The sequence below is a fragment of the Hippopotamus amphibius genome, chromosome 8, assembly GCF_030028045.1.
Source record: "Hippopotamus amphibius kiboko isolate mHipAmp2 chromosome 8, mHipAmp2.hap2, whole genome shotgun sequence".
Taxonomy (NCBI): Eukaryota; Metazoa; Chordata; class Mammalia; order Artiodactyla; family Hippopotamidae; genus Hippopotamus; species Hippopotamus amphibius.
Window position 1 is genome coordinate 134,314,357 of NC_080193.1, and position 21,141 is coordinate 134,335,497.

The following is a 21,141-nucleotide window of genomic DNA, read 5'->3' on the forward strand; positions in this document are numbered from 1 at the left end:
TTGATGATTATTTAAGTGTACTATTTTATGTCTCAACACAACATACATACTAAAAAGTAAAGATTGCTATAAAAATCATTCCATGGTGTTGTATGAAGAATTAGCCATTTTTGTAAGTGAGGAAAGGGTGGCTCATTCAAGGTTTTGATCTTGGAGCCACTTACTCCAGATCTGAAGGTCCTCCTCCCACTCATACTTAAGAAGACTCCTTGCAGATGAGGCTGCACCCCAGCCTTGAGCCTCACAGAAATGGGCAGTAAAGAATCTACCCGCAAGAGCCGGCATGAGGACTCCTCATGGAGAGTCCCATTGGGGGAAAAATGCACCAACTCATCGGACCCATTGTCTGTCTCTGCCTGTTAATATGGCAGGAATAAAGCAACCACTGGCAGCAACCTGGAAACTAACCCCATCTTCACTAATGTGGAAGTCAGGGGAGTAAGGGATGAGATGGAGGCTCAGGTGATATGTTCATCTTCCTCTCTTACAGATTATGAGTTTGGAAGTAAACAGCAAGCTGATATTGACATTTAAGGGAATGGGGGAAAAATCCCCGGATCATCCTACAGAAATGAACATTGTGGAATTGATAAGAAATCAAAATACAGCAGTAGGGTCATTTTTAGGAGAAAGCTAAAAGAAGAATGTCGAAAACAGCATTTATGGTCTCAAACGTCCATATACAAGTACACAGGGTAACACGTTGAACAAATAAGGTCTCATGAGCATCATAGCACTTGGTCAGATTTGCCTGATGACTGTAATGACACACGGAAGAGACGGTCAGTTCTTCATCCATGTGTTCAATTATTCGGCAAACAGTAATTGAATATCTATTGTATATGACAGGCACTAGGCTAGTCTCATGGTATGATAGACTCTACTCCCAAGGAAATAGGCAGAGGCCGACAGGTAAACAAGTTGTTAAAATATTTACAACATTTTAGGTGGGCACCTTTTCCAGATCTTTTTCACATTTGTACAAAGTCCATATCAGATCAGTAAGTTTCCCAGCAAACATACCACTCTCAGTTGTGTTATCTCAGGAGACGCACCTCATCTCCTGCCAAGAACCCGTTCTTCTGTCACAGGCTATGGTCCTGAAAAACAAATTCTCTTTCATCACCATCTCCATTGCCATTGTCATCTGTGCATTATCAGATTCCTCTAAGGAAACCAAGCTAGCTGTAATACTCCAGCAAAGATACCTGTATTGCTGGTTATCAATGCCTTGCATTTCTTTTAAATACAGTGGAACCTTGCTTATTTTCAAGCCTGTCATAAGTTTTAAACCTCTTTTTCTTCTGTTGCGTAAGCCTCTTCTATAATCATAAAGCATTTGCACATTCATAGATGTCTTCTTGTGCGTGTACTTCTTTGAAAACTGACCCTTGTAGCAATCTAGAGTGTTTATTATTATGTAGTTCATGATAAGAAAATCATATTTACCTAATGGTTAACTGTTTAGAAAGTTCAGCGATTTTATAGCATCTAAAAGCTTTAGTGTCCTCAGTATATTTTTGAGTCCTCTTCCCTAACTCTTTTCACATCATTTTTTTACTATGATGTTGTTTAAATATTTTCTCCGTGTTTATTATTACTATTATTATTTTATTGTTAATTTTTAGTATTTGGTAGCACTAGCTATACTTTGGCCCTGGATGTTGCCTTTTAGAAATCAGATAGCCATGTGACATTGTGATCATGGTGTGTAGAAGTCTGTAGTAGTTCCTAGGAACCATCTGCAAACGCTCAGCCCCTGCCTATTCCTGCACAGGAGCTGATGAGAAAATGTTAACCCTTTGCCTGCTTGATTGCAGGAGGAATGCCAGCTCCTGAGCAGGCCTCATTGGTGGAGGAGGGGCAACCACAGACCCACCAGGAAGCTGCCTCCACTGGCCCAGGCATGGAACCCGAGACCACAGCCACCACTATTCTAGCTTCCGTGAAGGAGCAGGTACATCCTCTGATTTTAGACTTTGCAATTAATTATTTCTTCAATGCCTTTAAAAATTAATCTTTGGATGTGTTTTCAATTTGTCTAACGTCCTTGACGCCTTCACGTTTTCTAATTATAAGGTGTTTACATCCCTGAGTACATTGGGATGACTGGCAGGTAGAGCCGCTCCAGGTGCCAGTCAGAATCGGAACATGCAGGATACTTGTGCGTCTGCAAGTAAGGACAATATCGGTGGTGATCGGTGTGTCTGTCTCGCTCACCTTGCAGAGTGTGTGCATGCACGCCAAGCTTCATAAAGCGTGTTTCACATCACTGACTTTTCTGTCAGGACGCTGGCGACTTGAGGCCTGTGATATCCTTAGATCTGTTGAACGTTTTAACATAGGTATTACAGAGGATTGTCTCTGTGAGTTTTGGATAAAAGGCTCTGTTTGTTGTGTTTGTCTGAATCCGAGTATACTCATTTTGTGAGCTAATGGTCTACAACTTGTCACGCTGTGCCAGTTCGCTTAAATGTCATGTTTATGTTGATTTTTTTAAAGGCACTTAATACTATTTACCCTTCAAACCCTAATACCCTTCTAAATTAGACTTTTATCTGGTGGGCTTAGAGAAAGTGGGATTCCTGGTTTTAATTGCTTTAAGATGTAAAAGTTTAATAAGGTGAATGTAAATGTAAAGCTCCAGGGAGACATTTCTGCCCCTTCCCTCCAAAAACAAGCAAGCAAACAAAAACGGTGTGCCCTCTGGGAGGGTTATTTTGTTGGAGATAATCCAATAGTAAAATTCTGTTTTTAAATCTTAACTCACTGGCCTTTTTTTCTCAAGAGATACAAACTTAGATGTTGAATATAGGCTGGAATTATTCTTTGAAAAATCAGTGTCAGCAGCTCAAATGCCTACTGGGGACGAAGAATGAAGAGGTGTTGAAAACGTCATTATTTTACTGTTTGCTGTGACTTAAAGCCGGACGTGTGTCTGAAATAGTACTCTAGAACTAGGAGATGTGTCTGCCATCAGAGCTGTATTTTCGAGAAAAAATGTTTTCACAACTTTCCTGAGTAGTAAGACGTCAAAATATGTTTGCATTCCTCACAGAAACTTGAAGTTTTAAACATGTCACAAACTAAGGATCTGAGAAGACACAAGAAAATTAGAGTCAGTACGGTTTCCATTTTCCACTAAATTATAGATTCTCTAAGCTCACCTTTAGGGAGGATAGTTCTTCATAGCTGTTGAGATTTGACCCAAGGAGCTCTAAAATGAGAAGGCTCTGATTTATTTGTGGCTCTAAGCGTATACTGCGTTTTGGTGAAATATGACGGTAAATTCATCAAAATGCTCAGAACTGACTTAAAACCAGAAGCTGTGTTCAGTAACCATATCAACAGACACTTTTCTGTTTGTACCTTGAAACCAGATAACCCTGCATGTTAAAGAAAATTGGAAACCTATCATGATTTTTGCCCTGTAATTCCTTGATGGCCTCAGACGACTTCAAAATTTTATCTTTTGGCAAAAAATAGTATTCTGAATGGATATTTTGTGGGAGAAAGCAAAAGGGGTTCCGGTTTCTTGAGGTAACCAAAAAAAAAAATACAGATATTTGTTATTTATTAGAATTATCCTATGTCTCCCACTTTATTTAATTAGTGGGAGGAGATACTCTCTGCTTCTCTTCTTGTTCAAAGAATTGAAGTCCATTAATACACAGTTACAGTTTTCATTCTTAATTTCTTTTAAGATTGTCTGTGCTCCTTACTCAGCGCTTTAATCATTTAACCCAAGACACCATATCTATCTCTTATTCCAAGATGTTTGCCTGATTTTAAATAGCTAACTCTAGTTCCCATAGGATTTTTGTGATACCAGGCAAGATACTCTAATTTCTCCATAGTTGGAGTAAAAATTTCTTAGACTTTCCTGAAATATGTCACTTGCTTTTGTCTGCCAAATGAGACAGAGCACAGAAAAGTTAGCTAGGAATCATAAAGTTAATTACTATTTACCTTACATATTTGATTTTAAAATACTAGTCAAAATGTCACATTCTTAGGTAGTGTTAGACTCAAATGGAATAGTTAATTTTAGATTATGTCCTTGGTCATGTTTTGTATCAAAGGAGCAGTATTCTTAGGTGGGATATATAATCATAGGGGGAAAAAAGGTGCCTCATTTTCATAGCCATGAGGTGGTGGGATCAGCTCTGCTGATCTCAGAGAACACCCCTTGTTTGATGGTAGCCATCTCTCAGGAAGGATGCTTCATTGGGGTGCAGGGACCCCTTCAGTGCAAGAGGAGAAATGACTGGGTTCCCATCGTGGCTCCACTACTTACTGTGCGATCTTGGGAAGAGTGTTAACCTCTCTGTGCCTTGGTTTCTCATCTGTAGAATGAGGATAATAATAGTTATTGAAAACATTAAATTAACCTATGTAAAGGTTTTATACAGCCTGGCACTTAGTAAACGCCCATAGCAAAGGCTGATATCACCGTCATCACCATCATCTCTAATAAGAAGAAAATGGCCTCCTTAAGAGGAGTTGGTGGCTCTGCTTGTCAAAATATATATCTATAGGGATTGAGTGACACTTCTTTCAGGACACTGATATGAAGACAAAAAGACTTTCTGAATATTGAGCCGTGCTTATGCTGTGACAATATTTACTTCCGCATGGCATCAAACTTTCCAAACTTCACCATACTGGTCTCACCAATTAAAACAGCTTTATGTAGTTATTATAAGAAGAAGAGCATGTGAAAATAAATGTTATTAACATGTTGATGTAGTGCAATCCAAAACATAACGTTAAGGCACTTGGTTTAAGAAGTAGAAAGTAATACCTTTCAACATGCAGCTGAATTTTGAGAGGAAGAGTTGTTCCTGTCAGTTATATCCAAGCCACTAAAATACCTCACATGAAATCCCCCGGGCGATTCCTGGTAAGTAGTAAGGAAGGGAATGACAAGTGACCAGTAGCAGTCTTGTTAACAAATCATTAGTCTGTTAATATCTGAAATTGGATTCAGGATGTCATAGGAACAATGAAATCTTCCTCTACGGGGCCGCTCTTTCCCTGGGATCCTGCCGTGCCAGAAGCTCTTCCTTGTATCTTGACAAAATGCTGAGATTTATATTCTCTCTCTTTTATGAAGTGATGACCTTTCACGTTGATGTCAGTCACATAGATGCCTATGTGTGCAGTTATAGAAAAAGTCCTTGCTCTTTTGCAGATAGAAAGAAGGAACCTGCTTCTGTTCAAGTGCTACCTCTTTTGTGAAGCCATGTTCACCTCAGCCTGAAGTCAACTCTCTCCTGATCCTCTTTAGCGCTTTATACCACTGCTCTGAGTCTTATCATATGCTCCTTTGGATGATACAATAAAAAGCTACCTAAGGAGAGAGTGTGTTTTATATGTTGCTTCACACGCATGTTACAGGCCACTCCTCGCCTGGGCCCTTGAATATATTAGAGCTGCAATAAATGATTGTTCAAGGAGGGAGTAGATAAATAATGCTATTGGGTCACTTTGTCACCAACTGGCTATTTTGTGAGGATAATGCAATCTGTTGCCACATTCCTAGAAACATTACTAAGCAAGAGAATCTCACAGACAACACCAAGAAAACTAGCTACCCAGCTGTAATTCTTGTCTTTAAGACAATTTGAATTGCACTATATCCATATTGATCTAGAAATTAAATCTGATCTCTGCATGGAGCATACTAAAATTTTATTTCATATGGATGGTCAAATAATGGCATAGGTGTTTTGTAAATATGAAATAAATTTATATTTCATCTTACATCTTTCAGACGTAGTTGAAAATGAAGTGTAGGGAATGAAAGGATGTGGTTTGGTTTATCTTGGTGATGTCACAAAACATCTGCCAGCATCATGTATACCAGGTGATCGCAAAAGAAATGCCTTTCAGTTAAGCATCGTGCTTTGAGAGAAATAAAAAGTCAGTCCATGGGAATAACAAAGTAATGTGATCCTTGGACTCAAATCTAAAATTACAGGAAGTATCAGTTGAACCTAAGCCACCAGTTGGCTGTTGGCTGTAATCAGGATCATCATTTGGCAGTTTCTCCTGTTCAACTCAACTCCTAATGAGAATCTAGGAGTCCAAGATGAATATAGATGTTGGAAACAAATGTTTTTGTATCCTGATAGTTTTCAGGGTAACTCGAGAATGATCTAGTGCCTAGCTTACCATCTTATATGCAGTAAGGTAAAGAAATATGGCCAAATGCGGTGCCCTCAGAGAGCCCTGCCTCCTCCTATGAAAGCCTTAGACTAAATGATTGATTCATCCTTGAAATGGACAGCACATCTTTGGATGCCGAGGAATAGGAATTTGATAAGGCATTGACTCATCCAGAAATTCACTGCCAACCCCTGCAATTTAGATGTGTCAGCGTGCTCACCTCACAGGCTCAAGGAAGCAGTGCATCAAGGGCCACGAGCAGGCTGTTAATTGGGAGAGTATATTGTGGCTTTATAACTGATAGAATGTCATCGTGGATTGTAGAAACAGTCTTTAAAAGACCATATGGACAATCCTGGGTAGGGTTAAATATTTTTCATAGCTCTGTGTAAGGTGCAAGTGGATTTGCATCTTGTAAAATCACACATGTAATATTTATTACACTCTTTCATCTTCTGTCATAAAGTTTCTTGAATAATTGAGATCTCTCTTTGAACTTGGCCTTACTCCCTAGGTGCTCTAACTTCCATTATTCTCCCACAAACCACACCCTCTTAATTTTGGTTAATGATTTAAGAAGTTTGGAATCCAGATTTAAGTTTGAGGCCAGTCCAGATAGCGTGAAATGGGAAGCAAAGAATAGATTTGGTAAAACATGCTAATTTTATGTGTACTCCTCTTACTCTGGCGAAGTCCTAAATCAGGTACTGTGTGTACTTCGTTATCGTTGATGAGTGAAAATTGCAGTGTTCTTCATTTGTGAGGCTTTCAAAGAGAATACCACCTTTCAAGATAATGTTTTCTGACTTTGTGAAAATTACAGTTCTACCTTCAGTGTGCCCATATTAATTTAAGTGATATTTAAATGTCAAAGAATGAAATGAGAGTCATTAGAGACCCTTAATTTTTGAAGATAAAAAGGAAATTTGGAGCCCAACTGTGTCCTATTGATATTACTTCATTTTTACATGGATATGTTAGCCTCAGTAATTACACACCCTTTCCTGTATGGCAGAATGCCCAGAACTGAACAAATTCCAGTACAATTATTTACTTTATTTCTCTGAAACTGAAACAACTCAACTGTTGTACACCTGCCTTTGCAGCTTCCTTTTATTTGGCCCCTAAGTTTATTTACAATGAAATAGTTCTCCCTGACACACCTCAACCACATGCAGAAGACAGAATTTTTACTTTAGCTGTAAACAAGCGTAGTTTGTAGCTTAGCTAAAAGCACTATACTGTAAGTACAATTCCTAAAACTTCAGGTTTTTCCTTTTAGTAACTTTGTAAATTTTCCTTTTGGTAACTGAATTATCCTGGCAATTGTAATTATTGTGTAATGTATAGGGAAGTCTTCTGTGCCTGAACTGCATCATCAAACACAAGGTAAGATTCGATCTTTTTTTAGTGACTTCTGTAGAATCATCAATTTTTTACAGTTTTACCTCTTTAATATTTATGGAAATAGGTTTAAAATGAGGTCAAGTGGTAGAGGTCTTGCGACACTCTTTGGCCTGGATTCAAGAATTCTGAACACTGATCCTTGGTTCTCAGGCGATCAGTCTTCTTAAGTTGCATGTGACATGGTCAAAATTTAACATTTCTCTTCCATGTGTTAATGATATAGGGTATCCCCCACTTCACGTATCTCTGTGGTTAAACAATACAAAAGAGTATAGCCAACAGGTTTATTCAGTATTTGAGTATAGGAAAAAAAAATTTGTTCTTAGATTGCCAGGTCAGCTAACAACAAGCATATGTACTTTTACGCCTGCCTGTGTTTTCCAGTAGTCTGATGAATGATCAACTGGACCTGTGAGCACAGTTCCCCAGTCTGGCATGTCCCAGGCATACCTTTTGAATAACTGAGTTTTTGTTCTATTTGATTCCATTGGAGACATCTTTTTAGATGACACTGTAGGTGGTTTGTTTTGTTTTGTTTTGTTTTGTTTTGTTTTGTTTTGTTTTGTTTTGCTTGAAGAGCTCTTAAATTCTAGGAATTTGAACAGATTCTATCTGGCTCTTCACATATAACTGAATTACACTTGCAGACATGGAATACATAGTAGATGCCGCCACAGTATTTATTGGCTAAATGAACTAAGAATGTAAAAATGCTCACTATCCCACTGTAGTTGGTTTACGCTTGCTTGCTATTTATTTGTTTATTTATTTATTTATTTATTTATTTATTTATTTATTTATTTATTTGGCTATGTTCGGTCTTTTTTGCTGTGAGCAGGCTTTCTTTAGTTGCGGTGAGCAGGGGCTGCTCTTCGTTGTGGTGCACGGGCTCCTCATTGCCGTGGCTTCTCTTGTGGAGCACGGGCTCTAGACGCGTGGGCTTCAGTAGTTGTGACACATGGGCTCAATAGTTGTGGCTCGCGGGCTCTAGAGCGCAGGCTCAATAGTTGTGGTGCATGGGCTTAGTTGCTCCATGGCATGTGGGATCTTCCAGGAGCGGGGATCGAACCTATGTCCCCTGCATTGGCAGGTGGATTCTTAACCACTGCGCCACCTAGGAAGCCCCTACACTTGCTTTTAACTAGATAAAAAATATTGATTGAAAGCCTACTATGAGCCAAGACTGTCCAAGAAAGAGTCGGGAGGGATGATAAGGAGATCTATAAAAATGGTCTGTTTCATACAATTTCTACCTTCAGAAGAAAGCAGAGTCAAAACTGTATTATATATTTTTATATGTGGTAATTGGCACATAATGAATATTCATTAATTGGAAGCACAAAGTCCAGGAATATATGTACTTTTGTCCCCTCTTTTAGTTAAGCAGGCTATAGATATGTATTGTATTATGTCAGTTTTATGTAAATTTGTTAACTTAGGCATTATTAACTTTAATTTTTACCATTGAATTAGCTTTACCTTTGGTTTACATTTGAAAGTAATAGAATATTTTTCCTTTATTAACACTTAAAGTCAACCCTGACTTTGCGCATTTAAAATGATAATTTCCTTTTCACTTGAGTAACTCAGTTCACAATTCCTGTTCAGAGTTAAATTATGAATATATGGAATAATTTTTCCCCTGTACATGCAAACTAAATATATGGTATTAAATGTGAAATGAGTGACTGCTGAGTTGGTAAGGTTAAATGGCTGACAGCATCATTCAGCATTGAATTCTCTGCACTGCATGATTGTTCTTCTTTTTAGAATCACTTCTGGAGAGAAAAATACTTCAGAAACATACTTTTCCCCTCAGGTATAACCCTAAAGTTACTCCATAGCTATAGCAAAACATCCTGTCTTCATGTTTGTGTTCTCAATTTCTAAATTGCCATTTTTGTTACTTTTGCAGAAAGGGTTCCTTACGGTCTTATGGCATCTGTTTTTATTTTATGTGTGTATTCTTTTCAAAGTGATTGGATCTACTTGAACCTGAAAGTAATTTGGTTTTGATTATTTTGTTTTAGGCATTCCTAAGAAAAATCATTTAAAATGTAAAGTTCTTTTCAAGTAACGAAAAGACAAATCTGTGTCTTAGCTTATAGGATCTTAAGGGTTTTTGTGTGCTGAAACTTTCATAATCTAGGGGTTGAAAATAATAGAAACATTCTGCAAGCAAACTGAAAGAACACGTTATTGAAATATGAAGATAAATGTATGTTATTAAATTCTATATAAGTCATATTTCAGATATGAAAATGGCTATCATAAATTGGCAGATTGTTTTCTTAGAATTGAAATTGAAATTTGGCTCTTGAAAGAACATTTAATTTGCCTTTAAACACTGGAGTTCTAGGCATTTCAAATTTGTATTTTAATTTGTAGAACTTTACATATGAAAATTCCTAAAAAGCAGCATGACATTAGAAAAGTATTCCTCATGTGGTGTCATCTACTCTAATAGGCATGTATCTGATAAATAAGTTTTCCTAAAATCATTCCTACAACCTAAATCAAGATAAAAGTCCTCAGCCACTGCATATGGCCTTCTAAGAAGTTATTCTGGGGGAATCAATTCTTAACTATTTCCTCTATATTTAGCATGTCACATTCTGTTATTCCTTTAGAAATTTCTTTCCATCAGAAATTGACATAAACCATCATTTTTCCCCTTTGCAAAATATTGTCATAAATGGTTTTATTAACGAAAGAGTAAGCCTGTCTTGCCCAAGTGTAGAATAAATTGGCACCTCCCTTTTTCACTCATGACCTTAGCTACATCATATGTTTCTTGCTTAAAAGCAACAGTTATTGAAAGGGGGGCAAGCTTACTGGAGCTTTCCTGTTGCACCTATATTCTCATTTGTTTCTTACTAAGGTGAATATTGCTTTTTTCTATAATGTAGGCAGTGAACAGCAGGATCTTGATTTTTCTTTTATTTTAGTTAGCAAGGTATAATGAAAAAGTGAATTGTTATTAAATTATTTTCTGGAAAAATATATCTTAGTAATTGCTGCCGTTGGCAGTATTCTCAGTTGATTGATTAGAAGATTTGATGATCTGTAGGTAAGAATATGAAATTTGTATTTGTATAGCTTTGGATACTGAACAGAATGCTATTTCACTTAGTTTATTTGATCTGCACTATAGACTAGGGGAAACATAATTTATTCATGTGAAACTTTTATTCCATTGAATTTCTTTTTTAAATTTCATAACCCTTAATAAAACTTTTTTAACTTCCCATTAAAAATCCTGAAGACACTCACCCTATTGTCAGAGTTGGAGAGGAGTTCTACTATAAGAACAGGATTGAGAAGAATGGTCAGTGGATCATCTGTGTTAGGTCTGACATTGTAGGGACAAAGACCCTACATTGCTTTATTGGGTGTTCCCAGCTTTTTGATACAACCAGATTGCTGTCTCTTCTCTCTCTACTACTGCCCCCACCAATACTACTACTGGAAGCAAGTGCAAAATTTTAGAAAAGATTTTATCATTGTCCATGAGATATAAGACTCAATAAACTATGGAATAGAAATCCATTAAGAGACTAATAGCTAACATTTATTATTACTTACTACGTGCCAGGCATTGTGCTAAGTGCTTTACATGAAGGATCTCCTCTATTATTTATCACAACTTTATGAATTAATGTGAAAATCAGTCAGTTTTTTTGGCCACTGAACATGTGATCCAAATTTCTTTGTTCCCTTCAGATTCGCACCTTAATAGACTAAGTGGGAAACTATATAGTCTTGAGCTATACAGGCAAATTATTCCAGTAAATTCTTTTTAATCCTCAAATTAGCCAGGATGTTTTCAGTTGCTTGTACTTAAAAACCTTGAATTATGCAGATAATTATTATTATTGCACCTATTTACAGGTGGGAAAATTGAAATTCAGGAAAATTTGAGTAACTTGCCCAAACTTGCACAGTTAATAAATAGGGCATCTGGTACTCATATCCAGGCAGTTATACTCTAGAGATGCATACTAAACAATTAAAATCTACAGTGGAGTCAATAAAGAGAAAAATGGATACAGAAGAAAATCAAATCACTGATGTTGATGAGACTATTTGAGAAGTTATCTTGGAATATGGAGGAAAAGGATAAAAAGAATATGATAGATGTCACTAGACATGGAGCCTATAGAGAATAAATCTAACATAAGCATCGTGGATGTTCTTATGAAATATTTTAGAATGACTGGAGCAGAAGCAGTACTTAAATATAATTTAAAGATAGTTTTTCTAAGCAGAAAATAAGCCCTGAGTATACAGATTTGAAGGGGTCAGCACATTGCAGGCATCACTTATGGAAAAGAGACCTGTCTAGGAAGAACTTTGACACAACTTTATATTTACAAAGATAAAGGGGGAAAAGAGTCTACAAGAATTCAGATGAAACAAATAGTTTATCTGCAGAAGGTAAAATCAGACTGACATATAGCTTGGTATAGAGCATTGTGTTTAGAGTATTGAGAGGGGGGAAAAAAGGCTTGTAGTCCAAGAGTTTTATACCCAGCTAAATTGTCTTCAGTGTGTGAAGAATGAAAAAGATACTCTCAGACATTCAAGGACTCATGAAATGTGTTCACTCTTGTACCCTGGTACCCTTTAATAGTTGAAGATGTGTTCCCTTCAGTGAGTAATCAAATTTAAGACTCAAGAATGAGAGATTTATGGTATAAGATAACTAGTGCATCATCTCTTACTTGATTAAGAATCCAAACCAGGAATCAAGGATTATAATGTGCTATCAATTAGATTTTGCAGTTCTTCAGTGCTTTCCTGCTTCTTCTGGTCCCCAAGCTATACATTCCTTCAAGTAATTCAGATGGATATGTTACTCTGTTTGGTAACTGTCCCTATTAGCCATTGGTACTATTCTCATTTACTCTTGAAAACAGTAGGTAAACTGCTTATATATTTTTAGATACTCCAGGGAGAATGCCCAGTCAGTGTAGGGTATCATTTAGACATTTAGTGGTGTTTTTCATTGCCCCAGCATTTAAGATGTTTTGCAGCCTGTAAATTTATATTGAATGTTTTGAGTCATGGTTTGTTGGCTTATTGAATTTGCAAAGACAAAAAAGAAAAAAAAAGGAAATCTTCAGTTTGAGCTGGGAACAAATTCCTCTACCTGTTTTTTATCTTTCTTGGATCTGTGAGTACTTTAATTGTGTTTAAAACATAGGTGTTGGTAATGTCATCTTAGTTATGACTGTTAAGATATATAGTCACTTAGAAGAAGTCTTATAAGGAAGTTCCCAAAGGTATTTTGGACTGTGAAGAATAGAACTATGTCCTTAGCACAGGACAAGGTAAGCAACAGGAGTTTAGCAGGTACCTATCAAATGAGTAAATAAAATGAATGCAGTCTGTGGAGACTAATTACAGATGAGAAAGGAAAAAAACAGTAACTGCCTAGTGAAAGGGAAGTATTTGACGTTAACAGACAGCTGACAAAAGAAGGGATGCAAGTAACTAATGTGCATATGAAATAATATTTTTACCTCACTAGTAATTACAGAAATACATATTAAAATAACGAGAATATATCTGCCTGACATGTTGGCAACAGTTAAATCAAAGATTAGAACCGTGTAAGTATAGTGATATTAACAATTTCATGCAGTATTGGTGAGAGTAAATTGGCACAGCCATTTTGGAAAGCACTTTAATGATGTGTATAATAAAGGCCTTAAAAATGGTTATATCTTTGGTCCAATAATTCCAATTCTAGGTGTCCAGTCTAAGGAAATATTAAATGTTAACACAAAAATATTAATCATAGTGATATAATATCTAAAAATTAGCAGCAACTTGATTGTCCAGTATGAGTAGAGTGATTACATAGTAGTACATGAATATGATGAGCTTTACACAGCGTTTAAAAATCACTTTTCTAAAGAATTTTTAATGACAGGAAAAATTTACAATACAAGTGAAGAGATAAGGCATCTAACCATATATGTAAAAACTTGCTATAGAAGTATATATATTTATATGTATGTGTGTGTTTATACACAGACACACACACACACCCACGTATGTGCACTCATTAATAAAACAAGAGATACTCCTAAATGTTGAGTAAGTATCTTCAGGCTTTTTCCCTTGTATTTTCCAAATTTCCTTACAAAAATCATGTAATGCTTAATAAAAATTCTAAAGCCATAAAATAATACGACTGAAGTTTTTGAAGTTTTCAAAAAGGTACTAATAAAATATTACCATAGACTAAGTTTGACAGAGAAGGAAAGAAAAGAAGTGTATAAAGGTTGCAAGATGTGTAAAGTGAGTCGGATGAATCATGGTTGAAATGGAAAATTTAGCATGACTGTGTTGGCAGTCTTCAGATCCAGAGGGTATCATGGCACAGGGGTTAAGAGCAGGAGCTCCCATGACTACCCCTGACTGTGTGCGGGTTACTGCAGATGGAGGCTTGCTCCGGTGTCCTTATTTGTAAAAATGAGGATAATGGTTCCAGTCTTACTAAAATAGTGAGTACTCAGTAAGCATTCACTACAGTTGTTATCCTTGAGATGATATGTACTGATATGATAGAAAGGTTGTGGAAGCAGCATGTTCTAGCCCAGGGCCACTTGGGAGGGACCTGCCTCCAAACCAAAGAATACTCAAAGGCAAGGGCCCAGGTTGAGACTTGACCCATTGAAGGCGTTCCATCCAGAAGACCAGGCAGAGGTTATATGCTTTAGGGCACTTATGGCATCATGCTGATGAAGCTGATGGGAGGAGTCAACATCTGTCTGGACCCATGGAGATATGGGTTGTATCATCTTAAAAGTAATTCTCCAAATCCAACTCTTTGCAGATATCTTTACACAGTATATTCAGAAACCTCATTAAGAGATTCCTCAGATATATCTTTACCAATTGCCTTGGAGGGCTTTTCTACACAGTATCATTAGGTAAGAAAAGGAAGTTTCAGAGAAGTATACCAAATACCCATTTTGGGGGTTCCCACTCCAGGATATAAACTCCAAGGATGCTTTCCACTGTATTCCAGAGCTTAGAATAGTATCTGGTACTAATCGGCTCTCAGTACTTGTTGAATATGTAGTTATTGAAAATATTTGTGTTTTCATGGAAAATAGGTAGGGAACAAAACACAAACGTACTATCGCACATCAAACTCACATTAATTACCTAGGAATGGTGAGGGAGGAATTAAAAAGCCCCACCCCCCAAAAACAGAGTAGGAGGGGGATATATATCCAAAGTAAGAACAATAAAATTTCCTCATGACATGCATATGAAAGTTTACACATGATCATTTTTTGCCTTCCGTTAGAAAAGTCAGTTCTGCCCGAAAGTGATAGTCATGAGATTTGTTCAAAAATGGAGATTTGTTTCTAAAGTGAAATGGTGGTCCTCACATCTCGACCAGGACCACACCACACTTGGGCTTACTCTGGAGAGACATCCGCCTCTCCGGCCCCATGGCCTAGTGACAGCAGACTGAATACTTCTCAGAATGATGTCACTCTTTCAGGGGTGGGGAGCGAGGCGTCTGTGCTGACATGATTATATTTTCCAGCTTTTAAGTGCTTCCAGCAATATTTCATATTTCATTGAAAATGTAGCCTTAGTGAGTCATGTCTAAGCCTGAAGAAACACTGGTGCTTTTACAAAGAAGATGAGAGTTTGTCACTGCTGTGATGCTGTATACCTCTAATCTATTCTTGCCTTCCATAACTTGGATGCAATCCAAACCCAACTATATCCACTCTGACTGATTTATTTGAACTGGCAGAGCTCACATCGGTAGACTCTAAATGTTCCCTTATGATATATTCCTACACAGAAGAAAGTAAATGTAGTAATTAGGACTATCTTCTTTTATGACAAGAACTATGCAAAAAATATGGAACCATTTCCAGTACAATTTTTGTATCTGGAAAATAACACCCCAGCTTTAAAATCCTTTATCCCAGGCAGACTACAAATGCACAACAAAATAGAGTAGACTGGCCACAAAATATTGCAAAGCACAAGATGCGGTTTGTATGCTGTGGCTGTTTTAGCTAGCAGTTTGACTGCGCGAAATAGGTTTTTAAACATCTTGAGAAAACCACGTTTCCAAGTACAGGTTTTGATTCCCATAGCAGATTAGAACTGGCAAGTTGGAAGGTCAAGCGCCTTGACAGCTCAGAAAAATGTCAAATGGCCACCTGAGAGTCGGGTGGGAGGGCGAGTTATGAACCAGGGGAACTGAGTCAAAAAAACACAGCTCTCTCCCTTTCCCTTCAGCTGGATGCTCTGGAGGGTGCTTCTGGGCAGGCCAGTCATGATCAGCCCACCAGCCAGCCTGCCCCGGGACCCTCTAGAAGGGGCACACAGAGCCCTCGGGGGGCTTCAGTCCTGAGGACATCACTGTACTGTAGTGAATATTTTTTAATGTTAGCCTTGTTATTATTTATAGTGATAATCTGATAATCCTGACTCATCAGTGAACATTTAACAGGGTTTCCCTCTACTCTTGTAAAGAATTCAGTCGTTTCTTGGTAGAATGGGAAGAATGCAGACGTTGATGTCAAGCTGACCTGGATTCACATCAAGACTCCCACAGACAGCTTTGTGCTACTGGGCAAGCCCCTTAACCTCTCATAGCCTGTGTCCTCTGTAAAATTACAACAGTACCCAGTTTGTAGGTTATAGATCATATATTTAAAATGCTAATAAAGTGCTTGGTGCTTAATGGGTGGTCAAGCCCCTGTTTAGAAGCAGAGCTGTCTCAGGTGTTTCATGAGTATTGACGTTTTCTGTCTTTGGGGTTTTAGTGATAAAACTGGCATTCAGGTCTAATTGCCCCTGCAAACTGCTATAGCAAAATGAAGCCACCCATCTGTGTGGAGGGTTATTTACTCTTTTGCTCTTTGTTTCCTGCAGAGCATTAAGCTTATTTTTCATCTTCATCTGCCAGAAATCTTTAACTCCCAATCTTTCAGTTTTGTTCGGTGAGTTGAGACCCTCCCACAGCCACCCCCTTTTGCTTGTGCAGGCCTGCCTTAGGACTCTTCCTTACCTGAAATGCATTTGAACATTCTGCAGTCCAAAATAATGTAGTATGATTATCCTGAAAGAGCTCTCTGCTGGATCCGAGAAGCCATTAATTGTCTTGAAAATATGAGCCGTGGCTGGTGGAAGCAGCAGATTCTGACTCAGTGCAGGATGGTGCGCTGAAGCAGTCTGGTGTGCTCCAGGCGCTGCAGCCGTCACAAGGAGGTGGGCAGGGCTCGGTTTTGAACCCCAGCCCCTTAAAGGAGATTTCCAAACCATCACATTGCGAAGAATCCACTCATTTCTTTAAGTTTACGAAAAAGAATTATTTCTATTTTAAATTTTAAATATTAGGCCCCAAGTGCTCTGTAATATATTGTATATTGTATTTAGTAAGCCCTTACTTATCTGTAAGACATGTCTAGAATTCCTATCAAACAGGCGGCAGAGATGAGACTCTGATAGGAAATAGCAATCCCTGACTTGCTTTTTTTACTGAACGCTAAGAAACAGTGCTCTGATGCTGCGGCAGTTAGTGAGTATCTGTACACCAAGCACAAGCTGTTTACACTTCTTCGTTATCATTAACATTTACTGAGTGCCAGTGTGCATGACACTGACTCACTTAAGCACTCTGTGTGTATCACCTCATGTAATCCTTATAGCAGTCCAAAAAGTCTGTCTATTATTATCCCCATTTTACAGATGAAGCAGCTGAGGCTTAGCGTTTGTGAAACTTAAGTCTATCAGAATGCAGACACCGTCATCGACAGCAGAAGCCCTTGTTCCTAGAACGGGGCCTGATGCATAATAGACACTCAAGTGATATTTGTCGGGTTGGCTGAACGTCCTCAAGTTCACACATCTGGTCAGAATTCAGGGATTGACAAAGGGTTCCCTTCCAGAGGACTCTCGGACCCCAAAGCCTCGAGCGTAACCTTACGTCATTTTCCTGTTCCTCCCCTCCCTCCGTTTGCCCTGTATTAGACCGTTTCAGAGAAAGAGAGGACATGCTCCTCGCCCTCTAGATGCGTAGTCCAGTGAAGAGGCTCACAACCCAGGAGCGAGGTGCAGGAGCCAAGCTCAGCGCTGGAGTTGAGGCAACGAGGCACTGAAACAGTCAGCTCTGCCATAAATGTGTGTTCACTGGGCCTCAGGTTTAGCTGCTGTAAACAACGAGACATCAAAATATCATGGCTTAAACAGGGTGGAAGTATATCTCCCTCTCACGAGACATTCCAGACAGTAGTGGGCCAGGGCAGCGTTGCTGCGTGCTGCTGTCTCTGGGTCTGAGGCAGCTCCCCGTTCTCATTAGGTCCTGCCAGGAGGTCGGGATAAGGCACCAGGGGAACCAAGGGAATGGACACATTCCTTGTGGAGGGCGTGGTCTAAAGAGACTTGTTCCTCTCAAGCATGGAACTTTGTGAACTGGGGGTCACGTGGCCACAGCAAGCTGCCGCAAAAGCTGGAAATGCAGGCTCCAGCCGAGCAGCCGCGAGTCCAGCAGCCGTGACTATCAGCAGCCAGCAGTGTCTGCCACAGTCTGCTGGGAGGAGCGGGTGCCCTGGCACCTGCGCCTCGTTACTCCTCCGACCTCTTTCCTACCTGCCTTACTCTACCCTCCGTTTGATTAGTGCTAGGCTGGGCTGAGCTGCCCTGGATGTTCATGGTGGTCCCGAAAGGAGCAGAATCCGAATCAGTACACTGATTTTTATATTCTCTGTTTAACATTTGTAAATAAGAAGTGCTGTGGAGGATAGACTGAAATTTTGTTTCCTTGCATTCTTTTTTTTTTTAAATGTAATTTATTTTATTGGAGAATAGTTGATTTACAATGTGTTAATTTCGGCTGTACGGAAAAGTGATTCACATACATATAGATGCATTCTTTTTTGTATTCTTTTCCGTTATGGTTTATCATCGAATATTATGTGTGGTTCCCTGTGCTGTGTATATCAATACTAGTTTACATCTGCTAATCCCAAACTCCCAATCCACCCCTCCCCCACACTCCCCCCCCCCGCCCCGCATTGGCAACCACAAGCCTGTTCTCTTATGTCTGTGAGTCTGTTTCTGGTTCGTAAATAAGTTCATTTATGTCATTTTTTGCATTCCACATATAAGCGATATCACATGGTATTTGTCTTTCTCTTTCTGACGTACTTCATTTAGTGTGATAATCTCTAGGTCCATCCATGTTGCTGCAAATGGCATTATTTCATTCTTTTTTATGGCTAATACTCCATTGTATATATGTACCACATCTTGTATCCTTTTGGCTGTCATTGGACATTTACGTTGTTTCCGTGTCTTGACTATTGTGAATAGTGCTGCTGTGAACAGAGGGGTGCATGTGTCTTTCTGAAATATAGTTTTGTTCAGATATATGTCCAGGGGTGGGATTGCTGGATCATGTGGCAACTCTGTAGAGTTTTGTGAGGAACCTCCATACTGTTCTCCGTAGTGGCTGCACCAATTTACATTCCCACCGACAGTGTAGGAGGGTTCTCTTTTCTCCATGCCCTCTCCAGCATTTGTTACTTGTAGATTCTTTTAATGATGGCCATTCTGACCTGTGTGAGGTGATACCTCACTGTAGTTTTGATTTGCTTTTCTCTAATAATTAGGAACGATGAACATCTTTTCATGTGCCTATTGGCCATCTGTATGTCTTCTTTGGAGAAATGTCTTTAGGTCTTCTGCCCATTTTTCGATTGAGTTGTTTTGTTGTTGGTGAGTTTGACTTCCATGCGTTCTCAGTAAATTTCTATTTTTAAATGCCTTTTTAAGTTTGTTTCCCCTTTAAGCCTAAATATGCCAATTTTTTAAATCCTGTTATTATTGTTTAAGTTTTTTTTTAAAATCCTCTTTGAACTTTTCATGCTGTTGCCATCTTGTAAAATAGTAATGGAAATTGCTAAATATTCCTAGTATGAGTAATTAATGTTGTTATGAGATCCTGAATGTTTCATTTCTATTTCTTGTTTCTGCATTTGGAAAAATTATACTACCCCAGGGTGTTAAATTTAAATGTATATTTATAATGTCATCAGGTTTTTCTCCAGAGTTACGTTTGTCAGCATTTTCCCCATATTACCTGAAAACTTTTCCTCTACAGTTTATAATTGGAAATGAGTAAATTTCAAAGTATAATCTCCACTAAAATGTTCCTCCTTTAGGAAAACAAAAGAAGTTTTCTAATTCAAACATTTTCATCTATAAGAGTAGGGAAATTATCTATCCTTTTTCGACTTTTTATTCCCAGTACCTAGAACAATGCTCAGCATGTGAGCACAGTACTCAAATATTTGTTGATGAAATCGTATTTAACTTTTTAAATTTAAAAAATTCCCCATTTTAATCTGTATGCTTAGATTAAAATACTGCAAAATTACGTAAAGTGTTTTGACTACAGCAGCTGCCCCCCAAATGCCCCGTGTATTCACATACAGCACATGCATACTAACACAGGTGTGCACACTTGTGTGCAGGTACACGGTGCATCTGTTTGGAGGTCAGGCCACTGGCAACTTCAGCCCTTTGTAACATACTGAAAATTACCATGAAAATGGCTTTAGGCCCTCACCCTCAGCCTTATTCCCTCTAGTTTACAGCATGTAATTTGATCATCATTATATTTTTCTAGAATGTGTTTTGGATGTGCAAAATTAGCCAAGGAGTTGTGGGGTGGGGAGGTGGGGAGAGGGACCAGAAGGCAGGAAAGAGAAGGGATGGAGATCACAGAAGAGGAACTGTGACAGCACCAGGTGACATTCCTTTGTCAGGGAAGGAGACAGAACAACTGAAGGGCAGACCCCAGGGATGAGTGACACTTCCTTATGGTTGTGGTTGTGCATGTTTCATTAGTGAGATTATTATTATCAATTATTTAGAAAAGTATGTGTGTTCCATATAGTCTATTTCACAAGTCAGGAGAAAGCATAATACCTTAGGAGTGTTTGAAATCAGAAAATAAATTGGCACTTGAAAGATCATCTTTGGGTATCCAGAAATTTTAATCCTATGAAACAGCTCTTTACTCAAAGATGGCAGAGAAAAATTATTAAATAGTGTAAAGGATCTATGTAACCAGTTTTAGAAAGGAATGCATTAAAAGGTCATAACTAAGGAGAATAGCACTGAGGGACTAGACTAGTTCTACCCATCCTAGTTATCCTTACCAGAGAGACCAGGTGGAATTCTGTTGACAGGATAATAATTAGTGGTGACTGAGCACTTGGTCCAGGCACTTTGCAGGTGATGGCCGTGTGTGTACTGATTAAATTCCACATGACTCTGTGAGGAATTGTGCAGATCATCTCATTTGAAATGCGAGGTAACTGAGGTGTAAATGGGTTAAGTTGCTGCTTGTGGGTCACATAATTCATAAACAATTAGCAGGAATCTTCACCACCCCCACCCCCCGCGCACCCCCATTCTGCCACCAGTGGTAGAGCTTGTGCCCTTGCCAGGCTTCAGGAGAGCCACGCTTAGTTGAAGCAAAACCACTTCCTCGTTGTGTGGCCC

The 21,141-nt window shown here is 38.6% G+C and overlaps 1 protein-coding gene across 20 annotated transcripts in view; it reads left to right on the plus strand.

The window, feature by feature from the left end:
• The window catches only part of PKP4 (plakophilin 4), a 236,260-nt gene that overhangs the window by 72,573 nt on the left and 142,546 nt on the right, over positions 1–21,141 (plus strand). For 18 of the 20 annotated variants that reach the window (XR_009055218.1, XM_057747065.1, XM_057747073.1 and 15 more), the window contains one exon: positions 1,821–1,957. Coding sequence is in view for 16 of the 20 variants with exons in the window: in XM_057747065.1 (XP_057603048.1) it covers positions 1,826–1,957 (132 nt within the window). In the remaining 4 variants the exon portion in view is untranslated. Of the gene's footprint in view, positions 1–1,820; positions 1,958–2,079; positions 2,177–21,141 lie in introns of those variants that run through there. The other 2 variants (XM_057747080.1, XM_057747083.1) reach the window with 2 other exon arrangements.